This window comes from Marmota marmota, unplaced genomic scaffold (genome assembly GCF_001458135.2).
Source record: "Marmota marmota marmota unplaced genomic scaffold, marMar, whole genome shotgun sequence".
In the NCBI taxonomy this organism is placed as follows: Eukaryota; Metazoa; Chordata; class Mammalia; order Rodentia; family Sciuridae; genus Marmota; species Marmota marmota.
This window is the reverse complement of record NW_025999999.1, coordinates 4,199,709-4,215,276: the sequence shown is the minus strand read 5'-3', so window position 1 is coordinate 4,215,276 and position 15,568 is coordinate 4,199,709. Positions and strand designations below refer to the sequence as shown.

The following is a 15,568-nucleotide window of genomic DNA, read 5'->3' as shown; positions in this document are numbered from 1 at the left end:
ATCACCTTATAGGATCTGATCTCACAGGATTAAGGTTTCAATTGTTTTATCTCATCCAGGCTAGTTTGAAAAGGTCAGAGAAGGAATAGGAAATTTAGTATAAACAAAAAGAACATTTTACTATAATTCCCCTCACCAATACAGTAGAGAAACATTTTAACATCTCTGCCAATTTCATAATCAAGAATGGTATTCTTATTTTAATTTATAGTCTTTGAGTATTTGTGAGATTCAAAGTTTTTTCATGTCCATTAGTATTGTGTTGCTTTTATGAATTTTCTATGTCCTTTGATTATTTTTCTATGGGAGTGTTCATCTGTTTTATTAATAATGTATAACTTTGACTATTATCAGGTGATTTTCCCCTTTGATTATTTGTATTGAACTTTTTTGCCAAGATTTTATTTGCTACTTTTCCAACTATTTTAATTTTCAGGTATTATCTTGACATTAAAAAAAAAAAAGTGTTCCCTTGAGCCAGGGATATAGCTCTGCATGAGAGCACTTACCTAACTGGTACAAGGCCCTGGGTTCAATCCAAACTTTTGTTTCTGAAAAAAATTTTTTAAAATTAAATCTATTTATCTTTGGCTTTGTGGTTTCATCCATTCCACTTATATGTGTATGCATTTATATTCCTGAAATCAGATAAATATTCATCTCTCTCTTTTTTAACTTCTTTTTGTTTCATTTTTTATATCTATTTCTTTTGTCCATTTGGAATTTATACGGTTGAGGTAAGGAACCTCAATAGTTCAATAGTACTGATGTTCAAGCTGAGAGTGTGTAAAGAAACTTATTAACCCACACGGGGCTTCAGGTATTTGTTTTAAAATATCAGGAAAAATAAAAGAATCCATTATAAAAAGCAAGGCTTAGATTAAAGACTTCTTTTACGTTGGGAGAAAAAGTCCTGCTGGGGCAGATGCAACCCTGTCAGCTGCAGCCCTTTTGAAAGGTCATTCAGAGCCCTCTGGAAGAAATACAAGCCTCAGAGACAGGGCAGCACTGAATGGCAAGAAAAGACTGGAGATTTACAAGCTGGCTGTGAGTGAACAGGAAAGTGGTACTTATTCTAAACACTAACATTTCAGTTCATGTTCCAGTTCAGAGAGCCTGAAATAGACACTATAAAAAGCAGAAATGTAAATATATGTGAGCACATATATTTCTAAAAATGCTGACACTTAAGGTTCTGAGGCAGTCTATAGGAAAAAAAAAGAGAAGTAAATATGTAAAGAAATGATCCTTAAACATCTTCAGATAATGCAAGCTTACTCATTGGAACGTAGAGGAGTCCAGATCTTGTGCTAATTTGGGGGGGGCGGGGGGATTGGGCTCACTAAGAGATAGTGGTTATAACAGTGTATATGATGTTATCTAAGTAAATGATTATATGTATAGCTGAAAAATATATTGAGGGTACCAAGGAATAAATTCTTCTCTGCCTAAAGAAAACTTGAACCACTCTCTATACACTCTCTGACACATCCCAGAATTTGGGAGAAATCTAAGAGGATTTTATAGAACTTGCCTGTCCAAAAAGAAAAGTTTTTATTTTCAGTGTTCAGAGTTTGTTATCAGTGCTAATGCTTCATCTGATTGGGTTCTTAATTCATCCTGTGATGTGCTGCCCATGTACTTCCCTTGTACATACTGAGGAGCAAATTCATCTCATGGTGGTGTGGTGGTGGGGGGGGTAGTGATTAAATGAAGTAGTTCTACTACAACAGCGAAAATTCTCATTTCAGTCAATTCAACCCAAACCAAAAACCCTTGCCTTGAAAAATTCATGTCTTTCTTCTGGGTTAAAATATGTGGCCTCCTAATATGGTACTCTGAAAGAGTAAGAAAAGCATTTTTTTCTTCAAAATAAATTCAGAAGGTAATGGTTAGAAAGTTATTTGATTCCCTTCCACCCCCAGCTGCAAATATATTCCCACCCCTTCTTCCACCAGTGCTGCTCAACCTTGGCTGCACTTTGAATCACCTGGGGGCTTTAAAACCCCAATGCCCACGCTGCACCCCAGACCAATTAAACCAGAATCTCTGGGCTGGGACCCAGGCACCAATATTTCTTAAAGCTCCCCAGGTGATTCAAATATGTGGCCAAGGTCAAGAACCACTGTCCCTCTATAAACCTCTAGAACAAGGTCCCAGATGATTTGTATCTTTGATTTTCCCCAAATTTTGTTCTTCATTCAGGCACCAAGCCATTTTGCCAAAGGTGTGAACATGCCATGAGCCCCTAGAGTTTTCTGTGGCTGAGTGGAAGGATGAGTGCTGGCTTCCCAGAGGTTTTATTGTTTGTTTGGTTTTAACTTCCAGATTAGTAATGTGCAGATCACTGTGCAGATTAGAGGATTATAAAATGCTTTTATATTTTACAGAGACTTGACATCTTAAACCAAGATGTTTAGGAATTCAGAGTTTTTACTCTTTTTGGTTTTCCTGAGTTTTCCATTTGTTCCCAGTTCTAGAATATATTTCCTTCTAGCTCGCTCCACCAGCTTGAAACTCTCTGCATAGCTGTCCATCAAGGTTGTGATCTCTCATCCTCAACCCCCACTCATTTGGGGACCCTCTTTGGAGGCAGGATTTCCATTCTGTCCTAGATGACCCAGATGAACACTGGCAAATGAGCATTTTAGGGCACAGCTAGCATGTTTCTGCACAGTTGATTCTAATCTGAAGGGTAGGGAAGCAGAAAATATAGGCAGTTCTTGGGGACTGAGAAGTGGCCCTTATCTTCTTTCTTTTCACCTTCCAGAAGCTGTGGTTTAGTGGTGGACAAATGCAAACCTCAAAGAACTACAAAGTTCTGATGCAGCTCACCCCTATAGCAAGGCCTGGGCCCCGAACCAATGTTCTTTGGCTGCCAGAGCAGGATGTGGCTCATTCCAGACAGGGGGCCTGGAGCACAAAACTGTAGACCAACTGCCAAACATCAGCAATCACTTTGCAGACCACCCCTTCCCTGCTAATCTTTGCAAGAATGGTCCAGAGTCACCACACACTTTGATCTTTGATAGCTGTGAACCCTGGAACGGAGCCTGTGCCACCTGAGACATCTTATTTTTTACTTTGGAGAGTATACCAAAGCCTCTGATGTTATAGGGAACACTTTGTCAAAAGCCAATAATACCAAGGTATTTATCTCCTTTAACTGATTAGAATAGGTATCCTGGGAGCCATGGCCATAGAGTAATGGAACTGGTTTGGGATGTAGCTTATGGACTACCTCATATGCTTTTCATGTGGAAAACCTATCTGCACAATGTACACAAATCTTCCCTCCTCTCTTCACACCACCTGCAGACTGCCTATAAAGCAATGCTGCTTCCCCCACCCTGCCTCTTCCTGCTCCCTGCAAATAGAGCTGGGGAAACCAGGTCCCTCCCCACGAACGCACATTGACTCTTACCCCCATGAGGGTCAGTACAAGAGACTGAGAACAAGGGAGGGAGAGACAATTCTGACTTGGGAAATGGGAAATGGGAAGTTCTCAGTGCTGAAGGCCCTGATGGAGCTGGAAGGATGCACCAAGCTCCTAGGAAATGCTGTAGGGAAGGTCATTTGAGGCAGTAGGATAAGCTTACTCCAGGTTTGGAAGTACACACGTTCAAGGCTCATTTTGTCTTGGAGGTAGAAAAATCATCTCATATGACTGGAATATAGGATGTTTTGTGGGGTGAGAAAAAAGCCACAAAGATACACTGGGGCCGCACTGCTAAAGGCCTTGAAATCTAGGCTAAATTTGATTTTCCTTCTCTTCCTGCTTTTTGTGTAATGTTTTTATTATGGTGTGTTTGGCCATGCATCTGTATGTTTCAGTGTTTTCTGTCTTAGAGAGCAAGGACTAAGTCTGTTATAATTGAATTTGTACAACACAAAGAACAGTGGGATATGAGTAATGGCCCTTAAACACTGTTTGTGAATGCTGGTGATCATGGCACCAGTTCTTTACAATGGGAAGGGGACAGAGTTAACCACATACTAAAGTCTCCATGGTTTTTATAGCTGGTTCAGATTGTGTACTGTGGTTTGAGCATGATATGCCTATGACATGGAGCTTTGAGATGGTTGCCGAATCAGATTTCTTCCCAAACTGTCCCCAGATGATTCCCTCATCTGTTGGGAGTTAACAGTATCAGTATAAATCTAGGTTTCTTAACTAGGCTCTCATCTTGTCTGCCAAGTGTGCTAAGTTATTTTAAGCCATTAGAAGCACATGGTGGAATCCCATTATGGCTTGGACCATTATTACACAAACTTGGATAGAACGCAGATCAAATCATGACCCCTAACCTAACTACATACAAAAAAACCCTATATCCCTTACAATTTGCCTATAAACCCCCCAGCTCTGCTTGAACAAAGAAGTCCTAGTGTTTGCTCTGGTCAGTGATATAGAAGATAGATCAAAACTCTTCATTGTCTTGGTATGCCACTCAGAAGGTAGAATGCAGGGCATTTGATTTCATCAGCTCAAAAATATCTCAGTGGCCAAGAACTCCACATAGGGTGTGGGCCACTGGAGGGGTCAGGGGAACAAGAAGCTTTCTTTCCTCCCTCAGACAGTCTCCTCTCCCAACAGTGGTAGGAGATTGGAATGTCTTGCCAGCCAAGTTCCCTAGGGTGAACTCAAGTGTTAATTGAACTACTGTGGTAGGCAAGAAGGCAATGAGCCAAATACTATTGAAAATTAAGAAATGAAAACAAGTCAATCTGGCAGACAAAATGACTCAAGCACACAGATATAAAAAGGCTGAGGGGGACCTGTAGGTGCAGAGGATGTGCCCCTCTCTCTCCCAGCTTGGCTACCAGATAGGCCCCGTGGAGGAGGTTACATGTGATGGCCCTGGAGGAAAGAAGCGGCTTTTTGGTAGATTATTAAGGACAAAAAAATACACAGGGCATACTTGAACGGAGGTAATTCTCCCCGTGACTGTTGAGGAGTGGGAGCGCCCAGAGAGGATCAGGCCTTTGCCCCAGCAGGGCCTGTGTGACCAGCCGGCGGTCTTGCGCGGCTCTCCTCAGCATGGTAGCCTTGGCTTAGGGCAGTTTGTAATGAACTTCCTCCCTAAGCTGCCCCAGATGCGCAGCCTCCCCCGGAGCCGAGCGGAGAGGGGAGCAGAGCCCTCTGTCCGGAGACCTGGCTGGGCCCCTCGGGCTCTAACCTGCCCCTGACCCGGGGAGGGCAGGGCAGCTGCGCATACCAGCTTCCTCGCTCAGCGAGGGGCCGAGGCCTCGCGGGCCTGCAAAGCACAACCAGGTGCGGGCCGGGGCCGCGGGGCCCGGAGAGCCTGGCGCGGAGTCGCGCGGACGCCGACCCCGCACCTGCGCCGGGACCCCCTCTCGACCCCCGGCCGGGAAGCTGCACCCCGGCAGGAATCGCAGACGGCTCCCATGTTTCCTTAGCTCTAAGGCCCCATTCCAGGAAGGGGCCCTGCCAAGCGGCCCGCAGTGAAGCTGCGGTTGGGATTTGACGGACTCTGTGATTTGCTCCCGAGAGGCCAGGCGCAGGCTCGCTCGGGCCTGGCCGGGACCGCAGCGAGCGCAGCGAGGTCAGAAGGACGCCTTCCAGCTTCGCGGGAGCGCCGCGAAGGCTCGCTCTCCAGGCACTTGTTAAGTAGAACAAGAGTGACCTCTGGTGGCTCACAAGAAAGGGCGCTGGGACTAGGAGGGTGTGCGACCCTCAGTCCTCTCCATGCACATATTTATTCATATCTTCATCCTGTGGCTGGTAACCAATCTAGACCAGCACATTTTTGTCCCGAGTCTGAACTAAAATTCAGCTTCTGGCCTTCTGGTCAGTTTCTTTTCCTTCTAGGTTGTAGTTCTTCCACCCACATATTTATTTCCAGTATGTCTTTTATTGACTTCCACCGTGTAAGTGGGTGGACAAGAGATGGAAGGGGAGACAGTCACTTGCTCTCCTACCTAGGGGACAGTCTGACGAGCAGTCACAATATTGGTGATGGGTAATAGGAAAACACTTTGGAGGAGCACTTAGTCCTGATCTGAAGAACAAGTAAGGGATAGCTAGGAAAAGGAAGCTAACACACAGGGCCAGAATATGGAGGAGGTTCAGGGAAGTGGGAACAACTCAGACAAAACCCTGAGACTAGAGGCTCTGACTGGAGGAGCTACTGAATGGGAGAAAGGAGTGATGAGTGATAGGGAGCTAGAGTGGGTGGAAGAACTTAGAGGCAGCCAGAAGTGGGCAAAAGGTCCTGCTCAAGGGCACTTTGGACAGTGTTCTAAGAACAACCCAAAGCCACTGAACATCATGATCAGATTTGTTTGTTCAGGATCATTGGTATTAAACTCTGCCATAGCCTACCTATTAGGTATAAGCCCCCTGAATGAAAAACAGTCAAGCAAGAAGGGACCTTAGGATTCTACTGATGGCACCTTTCCTCTTACAGATAGAGAAACCTAGGCTCAGAGAAGGCAAATTGTACATGGCTGAGGTAGAACTAGTTTTCTTCATCTCCCACTCAAGTCCTCCAAATCTTCCAGCATGTACAGACATCACCTACCAATAAAACTCACACTTTCTTACAAAAGTCATCCTGGGCCAGTCCAGAGTCCAGCAAGTTATCTTCAAGATTGAGAAAAAGGACCTGATCATTAGACTTGTACCTCTGAGACTCAGAACAACCCCTGAGACTCAGAACAGTTAAATCCTTGCTTAAATGTTCCTGGCTATTGAGAACCATGATAAAACATGAAAACTAGAGATTATAGACAGGTTAGTGGTGGGTGGAGGGAGAATGGCCTGGCCAAGAGGCTCCCATGGAGACCTGGAGAGCAGAGGTCTTGACTCCAGATAGACCCATCGAATCCCCTTTCAAATAGCATGAAAAATTAAGAAAACAAGTTTAGAAATTGGAAAGTAACTTAAACTTTGTAAAAACAGATGGTGATAAAATGCAGTTGTCCTAATATTTGGATAATTTAATTGCCCTCAGCAGCTCAGGCAAGCTAGGGAATTAAGAGAAATAGTTCAACCTAGGCTGGATCATTTAGCATTTGGTTTGAAAAGCCATAAGCCAATAAGGAGATCCAGGCATATGATGAAAATGTGATAAGAAATGTTTTCAAAGAAAGAAACATGATCCTGGTGAACACCACCTGGAACTGGAGAAACAACATGAAATAATAGCAGGAGGTGGTCAGGAGGCCAAAACTGAGACCTAGCTTAGCCACTTATTAACTATGTGACTTTTCCTAGGCCACTTAACCTTTCTGATCTCATCTCAATGGTGAAGTTACAAAAATAGTAGTATTGCCCTACAAATTGCACAGGACTCTTAGCAATTACATGTGGCAATGGAGGCCAGATAGGACTGCACTTAAGGCATCAGTGCAGATCTCAGCCCTACCACCTCCTGGCTGTGTGACTCAGGTAAGCTCTAGACACCTCTGAACTTTGATGTGCTCATTTGCAATCTAGGAATACTAACACCTGGACTGAATGAGACAAAATCATAACACATAGTGCCTTTCACATAAATGGTGCTCCATAATCAGTGATTTTTTTTACCACTAATGTGATTGTGTGCAAGCTTACAAACTGTTCAATGTATACCAAGAATTATTGGTATATTTAGTATGATTTGATTTCACTGAGTAATCAGATAAATAGTGAAAGAAAACTATAAGCAGGAAGAATAGAATGGAGACCATAAAGCACATTGTCTATGTTTAAAATAAATATATTTGTAGATAAGGACATATAAAGACTTAAGGTCTCCCAAAACCTTACTCATAAAATTAACTCACATTGTTTTAGCTAAGAGATGATTGTATGGATCGTTTTTAAGAATGAAAAACACTAGCCATGACCAATGGTCTTGTGTCAGGTTGGGATAAGGTATCTAGTGAGTGATTGTGAGAATCAGTGATAATTCAGATTTTATCTAGCACCTCCACTGAGAGCAAGAGTAATTGGTCTATTAATGAAATCTGTAAAGTCACCCAGTGAACCTCCAGGGAGCCTCTTCAGAACTGGAGATATTAACTCAGGAAGACTAGAAATAATGCAAAAAGATTCCAAAGTTCATTCACTTATTCAGAAAACATTAAGCCCCTTCTCTGTTCTTTTGGGCACTAAGGAGTCACAGCCCAGTGCAGAGTAGAGCAAGCAAATCACTACAAAGCAGTGAGAGAAGGGCCCTGGGTATAGGTAAGTGTTGGGCACCAAGACAGCCCAGATGTGGGGCTCCTGACCCAACCCAGGGGTCAGAGGAGGTTTTCCAGAGGAGGAAACACCTGGGCAGACTCTGCAGACCCATTGCACCTAATCTGACAGAGGAGGACTGGCAAGTCATTCCTTTTGGCTGTGCTGGCATAAGGGTGCCAGCCTCTCCCAGTGTGAGGGTTCCTTTGAAGTGTCAGTGTGTGTCATGGCCTTCCCACTTCACAGTAATTGTCCTTTTAAAATATTTATTTTTCTTTATTTTAGAAGTACTGGGAATTGAACTCCGGGGTGCTCTATCACTTAGCTACATCTCATCTTTTTTATTTTTTGAGAAAGTTCTCAGTGAGTTGCTGAGGCTAGTACAAATTTACAATCCTCCTGTCTCAGCCTCCCATATTGCTGGGATTACAAGTGTTTGCCACTGCTCACAGCAAAATCTTTTTTTAAAAAAAAGATATGATATTTTTTCCTCCCCACCAAAAAAAAAACTATCAGTAATTTCATAACAGTTTTAAAAGAACTCATGTCTTGTTAGTCCCAGTGTCAACTGATATTTATGCTAGAAAAATATTTACTGCACTTAAATGATGCATGTATTTTAATCCCCACAGTATATAGCTATTTAACATTTTCACTTGAGAAATAATTATCTCATGTGAAAGACATTTTTCCATTGTAATCTTTGCATATGGAAATCTTTACGATTTCCTCGATATAACCATATGCAAAGATTAGAATGGAAAAAAGTCTTTCAGCAACTCTGGAGACTGAAGTAGGAGGATCAAAAGTTTTAAAGCCAGCCTCAGCAATTTAGCAAGATCTTCAGGAACTTAGCAAGACCCTGTCTCAAAGTAAAAAATAAAAAAGAGCTGGGATGTAACTCAGCAGTAAAGCACCACTGTGTTCAATCCCTAGTATAAAAGAAAAAAAAAAATAGAAATCCTTGTGATAACTGCCAATTCATCCCTTGCCCACTGCTGACATCTGTGGTCCATAGTTAGGTTGCAGCCTGGGGAGACTGGCAGGATCTGAGATTGGATAGGTGGAGCCAGCTCCATCATCCATAGTGAAGTCGAAGGGATGGCCAGTTGATAGGGAGTTTGAGGCATGCAGTGACAACAACAGATTGCTCTGTCCGCAAGATGGCACAGGGATAGAGTAGGAGGCAAGTTCTGAACTACCATCATTGCAGTGAATGGAGAAAACATTAACAATGAAAAAAGAAAAATATGAACAGAATTGATTTGACTTCATGACATCAACTTTTTGACTTGGGTAATTGAATAAATGGTGGTACTATCACAAAGGTGTTTTTAAAAGCAGAGATAAAGACAAGGCTTGAGGAAAAGATTTTGGATTTGGATTGCATGGAATCCAAATGGAACCCATGGAACTGCAAAGTAGAAATACCCAAGTCTTGGAAGGAGGATATAGACTAGAGAAATGGCTGTCAACAGCTGGATAATAGGCAGAGTCACTGCACCCTGGGAGGAGTAAACAGTGTAAGAAGAGAGTCCAAGAACAACGTTCTGGAAACCCCCACATCTAAGAGGCAGGTAGAGGGGAACAACATCCAGAAATGAAGGATGAAAACCTAGAGAGAAAGATCATGGGAACTAAGGGGAGAGAAGATTTTCAGAAGGAAGCCAGGAAAAGGGTCAGTTCTACAGAGCAGTCAAGTATGATAAGGACCAAAAAGTGTATCTGTCTATAAAATGAAAAGAATAACAACAGAAACACATCTCTTACTTACCCAGCTCTTTAGGCTCGCAAAGCACTTCCATATTTTTTTATTTCATTTCATCTGCACTATAATCCATAGAACATGCTTACAGATGCTAACGCTGCAGGGCCATGAGTTTAAGGGATTTGCCAAAGCCATCTAGCAAGTTAGTGTCTTGGCTTCTGGAATTAGAGATTTCAGTCCAGGGTCTTGAAGGTGCTCCCCAGTCACCCACACCCAGGGACTTTTTAATCACCCAGGGAAGAAGTCAGAATAGGGCCTGTTCCAGAATAACTACTGGTTGATAGTTACTCGATTTTTAAAGACTTGCTTGTCACATTGTTTTGCTGTTCCCAGAACCCAAAGATGTCAGTGTTCTGGGACCTTCTGGATCTAAAAGGGCATTACCTAATTTCTTGCACCTAATTTTGTATGTGAGAAACCACTGAAGGTTTGCAAGCAGAGAAGTGATACACATTGGAATGTGTTTGGGAAAGGTTAATCAGCAGTATTGAACTTGCATTTGACTGGGCTTATGCCTGGTTGTTGGATATTCACTTCACCTGAAATATACTATGAAGACGCAACCTGTCTGGGCTTTTTTGCACGTGAACCCTTCTCTTCACCCTGCTTCCCACTCCAGTGACAAGAAGAGAGCAAGAGCTGTCTCATATTTGGAAGCAAAAGCTCCTTGCATATCTGATGATGCCAGTGCTGACCGTCAGCTCTCAATTCTCCCACACCATCCTGTCTGGAGGCAGCCCAGGAGTCCCCTGTTTACTCATTCATTCCTTAGTCATTCCATCAAGGAGTGGGGATGCTGCTCCTTCTATCTTGGCAGGTCTGGACCCAGTCCAAAGTTATCCAGGTGGGACGAGGCCTGAACCTCTTCTCTGCCTAGCTCTTCATTGGGAGAAATTTAGAAACACACTTATCTCTGGGAATTCACTGCTCTCTTGGGCATGGGGATGATTATCTCTCTGTAAACCTGTCTATCATTTATAGCACAGAAGGAATACCAAACAAAGGCCTTTATATGAATCTATAATATTTTATTCTCCTTAGAGACTCAGATGATATCACTATAGTACTACCACCTTGGAGGCTGGGCAAGGCCCAGAGACAGACATCACTATACAATATCGATTTTCTGGGGATGACTCACAACCTTTTTTCCAGCTGCTGGCCTGAGTCTGGCCTTTTCGACTAATCCATAAAACTGAGATACCACTGGGTGCATGGCTGTCAGGAATTTCTGGGAAATTGTCTGGAGTCTGCATCATAGGCATAACAGGTGGCATTTCTCTCCCATCCAGCCTAAGATTAGCTGTTTCTCTTTTCTTCCCAAGTTTGAAATGGATATGATCTCCTTTCTCTGACTTGAACAAAAAGCAAGCAGGATAGGTGAATTGTGACCATAGATGCCTACTTTATTGCCTACTTTTTTGTGGTGCTAAAATAAAAACACCTGCCCCATCCTGTTAAATATCAAATATAAAACTCAGATTAGAGAAAGTAGAGTTGCTAGGTATATCTCTGACCCCCTTAAGAATAACCCTCTGGGGGCTGCAGTTTGTGGCTCCAGGGTGAAGCACTTGCCTAGCATGTGTGAGGCACTGGGTCCGATCCTCAGCACCACATAAAAATAAATAAATAAAATAAAGGTATAAAAAAAAAAAGAATAACCCTATGCCAGTAACACGTACAAGTAACATGATGCCAGTTATCTAACCTGTCAAATTAATGAAAGATGAAGTAAATGGAAGATTTCTGAAATCATCTTGAGCTTGTTCATCATTCAACCAGAGAAAACTCTTAGAAGTTTTAGAAGTGACAGGCTGAGCTGCAATTATGATTTTAAGACAAAAAGGCATGAAACATTTCCACATTTCCAGCTTCTGTATCAGAGACTTTTTTTTTAATACCAGGAATTGAACTCAGGGCCATTCAGACACTGACCCACATCCCTAGCCCTATTTTGTATTTTATTTAGAGACAGGGTCTCACTGGTTGCTTAGCACCTCACCATTGCCAAGGCTGGCTTTGAACTTGTGATCCTCCTGCCTCAGCCTCCTGAGCTGCTGGGATTTCAGGCGTGCGCCACCACACCCAGCCTGTATCAGAGACTTTTTACTGATCTAAATGATACATCTCTGGAGTTAGATTCCCTGGGTTCAAATCTTGGCTCCTGAACCTACAAGCTGTATGACCTTGGACAGGTCACTTGCTGCCCGAGATAAGTAGGGATGATGATAGTTACTTATCTCAGGGGGCTGTCAGAATGTTTGACAAGTCATTATGGTACAGCAACTAGGTCAGCACCTGGGCATAGCCAGCATCATGTAAAGGCTGGCAAAGCACGCACCAGACTGAGGGGCGTGCACATACAAGGCAAGCTGGGCTGCAAGGCTTTGTTGAGAAGTCTCCTTGATAATCCAATAATGAGGTCCGTGCTGTTTCCCCACTGCAGGTCAGTGCAGCTGAATGGCCAGCCCTTAGTGATGGTGGACGACGGGACCCTCCCAGAATTGAAACCCCGCCCCCTGCGGGCCGGCCGGACATTGGTCATCCCTCCAGTCACCATGGGCTTTTATGTGGTCAAGAACGTCAACGCTTTGGCCTGCCGCTACCGATAAACCACCCCCCACTCAGGAGCTGCCGGGGGGCCTGCTGGGCTGCTTTCTCCCTTCCACCCTAGTATCTGCCTCTGCTGCCCCATCCTGCTGGAATCAACATAGATTTTTCTCTCCAAAGAGACTAAATGTCATAGTTTGAGCTTAGCCTAGGTAGGTTGCATCCATCCCTAATGACATCCTCTGTACCCATGTAAGAACAAAGGTATGTGTCTAGAGCTGTATGTTTTCATTTACACGCACCATGAAAGCAGGCTGACTCCCCACTTCCAGGACAAATGTTTCCAAACAACTCCCCATGATTCTGGTCACACCACAGCATAACTACAAACCCCCAAGCTGAGCCTATGGCTACTGCCCGCAGCAGAAGATGAGGAAGGAAAATACTGGGAGGACCTCCAAGAACCCATTCCTCTTCTAACCCCTTCTCTCTTGTCTGTTTCCTGCTGCTGCCCTGGGTTTCCTGATACCTCTCTTCCTGTAGGAGAGCAAATGGTGAGTCAGCTCTGGCCTGCTGGGTGAGCTGTTTATGTAATTTCCTGGCTGATGTATGAGTGTGTGCATCTGGGTTTCTGACAGTGGCATCCATCACTGGCCATTCCTCCAGGAAGCGGGTGCTTCAAAAGTAGAATTATAATCATACTCCAGATTCTGTAAGAAGGTTCTTTCTATTCCTTTGTGAATCCAGATTCCCCCAGGCTTGGAACGGGAGTCAGGTAACAATATTCATTGAGTAGAGAGCAATGTATCAGGCACCACAAAAAGCAATCATCATCCTTCATGTTGCCAGGAGGAGAGAGTTGTAGTGCAAAGGAGAAAGCACGAAGAGACATCACACATACCCTGGCTAAGCAAAGCCAATCAGACCTGCCCCCAAACTGAAGACCAGCAGGGCCTGAGAGGGTAAGCCCTTAGTTGTTTGGTTAACCAAAAACCGTTCAGAAGGTGTGAATCAAAGCTTAGCACTGTAAATCACGATGAGACATGGCCTTTCTGCCTCTTGCCACGTAGAGGAGCCTCTCCATGGCACTGGCCAGGTGGAAATTCCAACAAATGTGCCTCCTATCCTAGGCCCGCTTATTTGAGCAGAAAACAAAGTTTTGAGTAGCCATATGGAGGAGAACAAGAGAGCTGGAGACAGGTCTGATGGCCACACTGCGGAATGTCGGTGGGAAGCTTCTGAGTGAAGTGATATAGAGTCACAGTAAGGACCTCTATGATTCAGGAAGCACACGAGTCTTTGCAAAAAGTTGCAGAGACTTTCTTTTATGTGGATGTGATTGTCCTCAGGATAAATTACATAAATGATGCTTCTTTTAAAGGAGAAGATACTTGACGCTATCCTAGGGTGTTGACAGCCATACAGCTCTGCTGTTGTGAAAGGCTAGAAATGGGGTGGGGATGGGGTTGTTGAGGAAGTACCAGAGAGGCTGCCTAAGACAGCCGAAGAGTAAGGATTGGGGCCAAGTCTGCAAAGTGAGAGATGGAAGATTCAACAAGCAAGGTGGTAGTGGATTCTCAGCTTCGAGAATTGAGAATTTGGGAATTTAGAAAGCCAACTAGCTAATTTTATGTAGGAAAGTAGTGGACTTGGTTTTTGACACACTTATTATTAGGCGTGGGATAACATCACACTGGTGTACTAGAGCAAGCAGGAAAGGGAGAGCCCAAGGATGCACTGGACCTGCTCAGTGCAGTGATTAGCATGGAAACCTCTGGAGAGAGCAGAGCAGACCCTGAGACTGCCCCCTGCCCCAGAGCTCCCCAGGGTGCTTCCCTTAGCAGGAACAGGCACCTCCTGCTGAAGCTTCAGCTCTTAGAGGACAGGAGAGAGAAGTGCCCAGACTAGGCGTAGGAAGGAGACAGGAGGACAGGCCAAAGTAGGGAAGAGCAAGGAAAGGAGAAATGAGACAAAAAGTTGTTTCCCCAGACTCTGGGGAAGACATCTGAATCTCCTCGAGATGCCAGTGCAGATGTTGCCTCAGGACTTTCTGATAATAACAGGTAACCACAAGTCCCTAATAGCCAGGCCCTGGCCTAGTTTGCTTTACATATATAAAGCCCCAAGATGGAGTTACTATTGTCATCCCCATTGTTTTCTTGAGGTCCTTAGCTTGCCCAGGGTCACCCAGGGAATGGTTGCTAATCCAGAGCCTGTCCACTTAATCAGCAAGTTCAGTGGTACCCAAGTCACAGACTCACCCCTTTCACCTCCTGGTATGTTCTCACTCAATACATCCAGGACTTTCAGAGCTCCATTCAGACACACTTGCTGTAAATAAGTGTTGATTCTTCACTAAGCCTTGCAGAATATAGGTAATTCCTGCTTCTTTTGTCTTTCTCTGTATATTAAATGCTGCACCCAAGAAGTTTAAGTTTTGTTTATTTTTTAGTTAATAAAAGGGGAAGAGGGAAGCACTGAAATTTATCTTTGGAATATTGCAGTTCTAATTCTGCAACTATCTCATGAAGAAGTACTTACATTGTTCAAAGGATACCAAGAAACCCACTCTGTCATCACATTACGTTTTAGCACAGGGCATCTGTCCTGGTGCCCTTGAGGAGTAGGAGGAGCAGTTACTAAACCAGTGGGGGTTGGTCCATCTAGGAATCCCCGTCACACACACCCCTAAAGACTGCCTGTGGCAAACAGCATCACAACCCATATCAAGAGAACCATTTTCTAGGCCAGCCAGAGACAAAAGAGCAAAGTGCATGTACCCCAGACTCTCCTCTTCCTCAAGCAGGACACTGTGGAGATCATCTGAGACTTAAGAACTGCTTTATTTTAAACCAAAGAATGGGCTGGTGGACATACTGATTTGAAAGAGTAATGATGCAGAATGAGAATCCGTGCCTTTTGTTGAGATGGTTTTGTGTTCCTTCTGCCTCTAGGAATGATTTCCTTTCTCATTTCTTATCACAAAGGCTCAGAATAAATTCTCATTATTATTTGGAGAGAAAGTCCCAATTCTTCTAATGCCCTGTAAAAAAAACAAAAAC

At 43.8% G+C, this 15,568-nt stretch overlaps 1 protein-coding gene across 1 annotated transcript in view; it reads left to right on the top strand.

Annotated features, from left to right (window-relative positions):
* Hpse2 (heparanase 2 (inactive)) overlaps nucleotides 1–15,568 on the top strand; it is a 660,291-nt gene extending 644,723 nt beyond the window's left edge. The window contains exon 12 of the mRNA XM_015494621.2: nucleotides 12,403–15,568. Coding sequence (XP_015350107.1) covers nucleotides 12,403–12,568 — 166 coding nt within the window. The 3' untranslated portion in view covers nucleotides 12,569–15,568. The remainder of the gene's footprint in view (nucleotides 1–12,402) is intronic.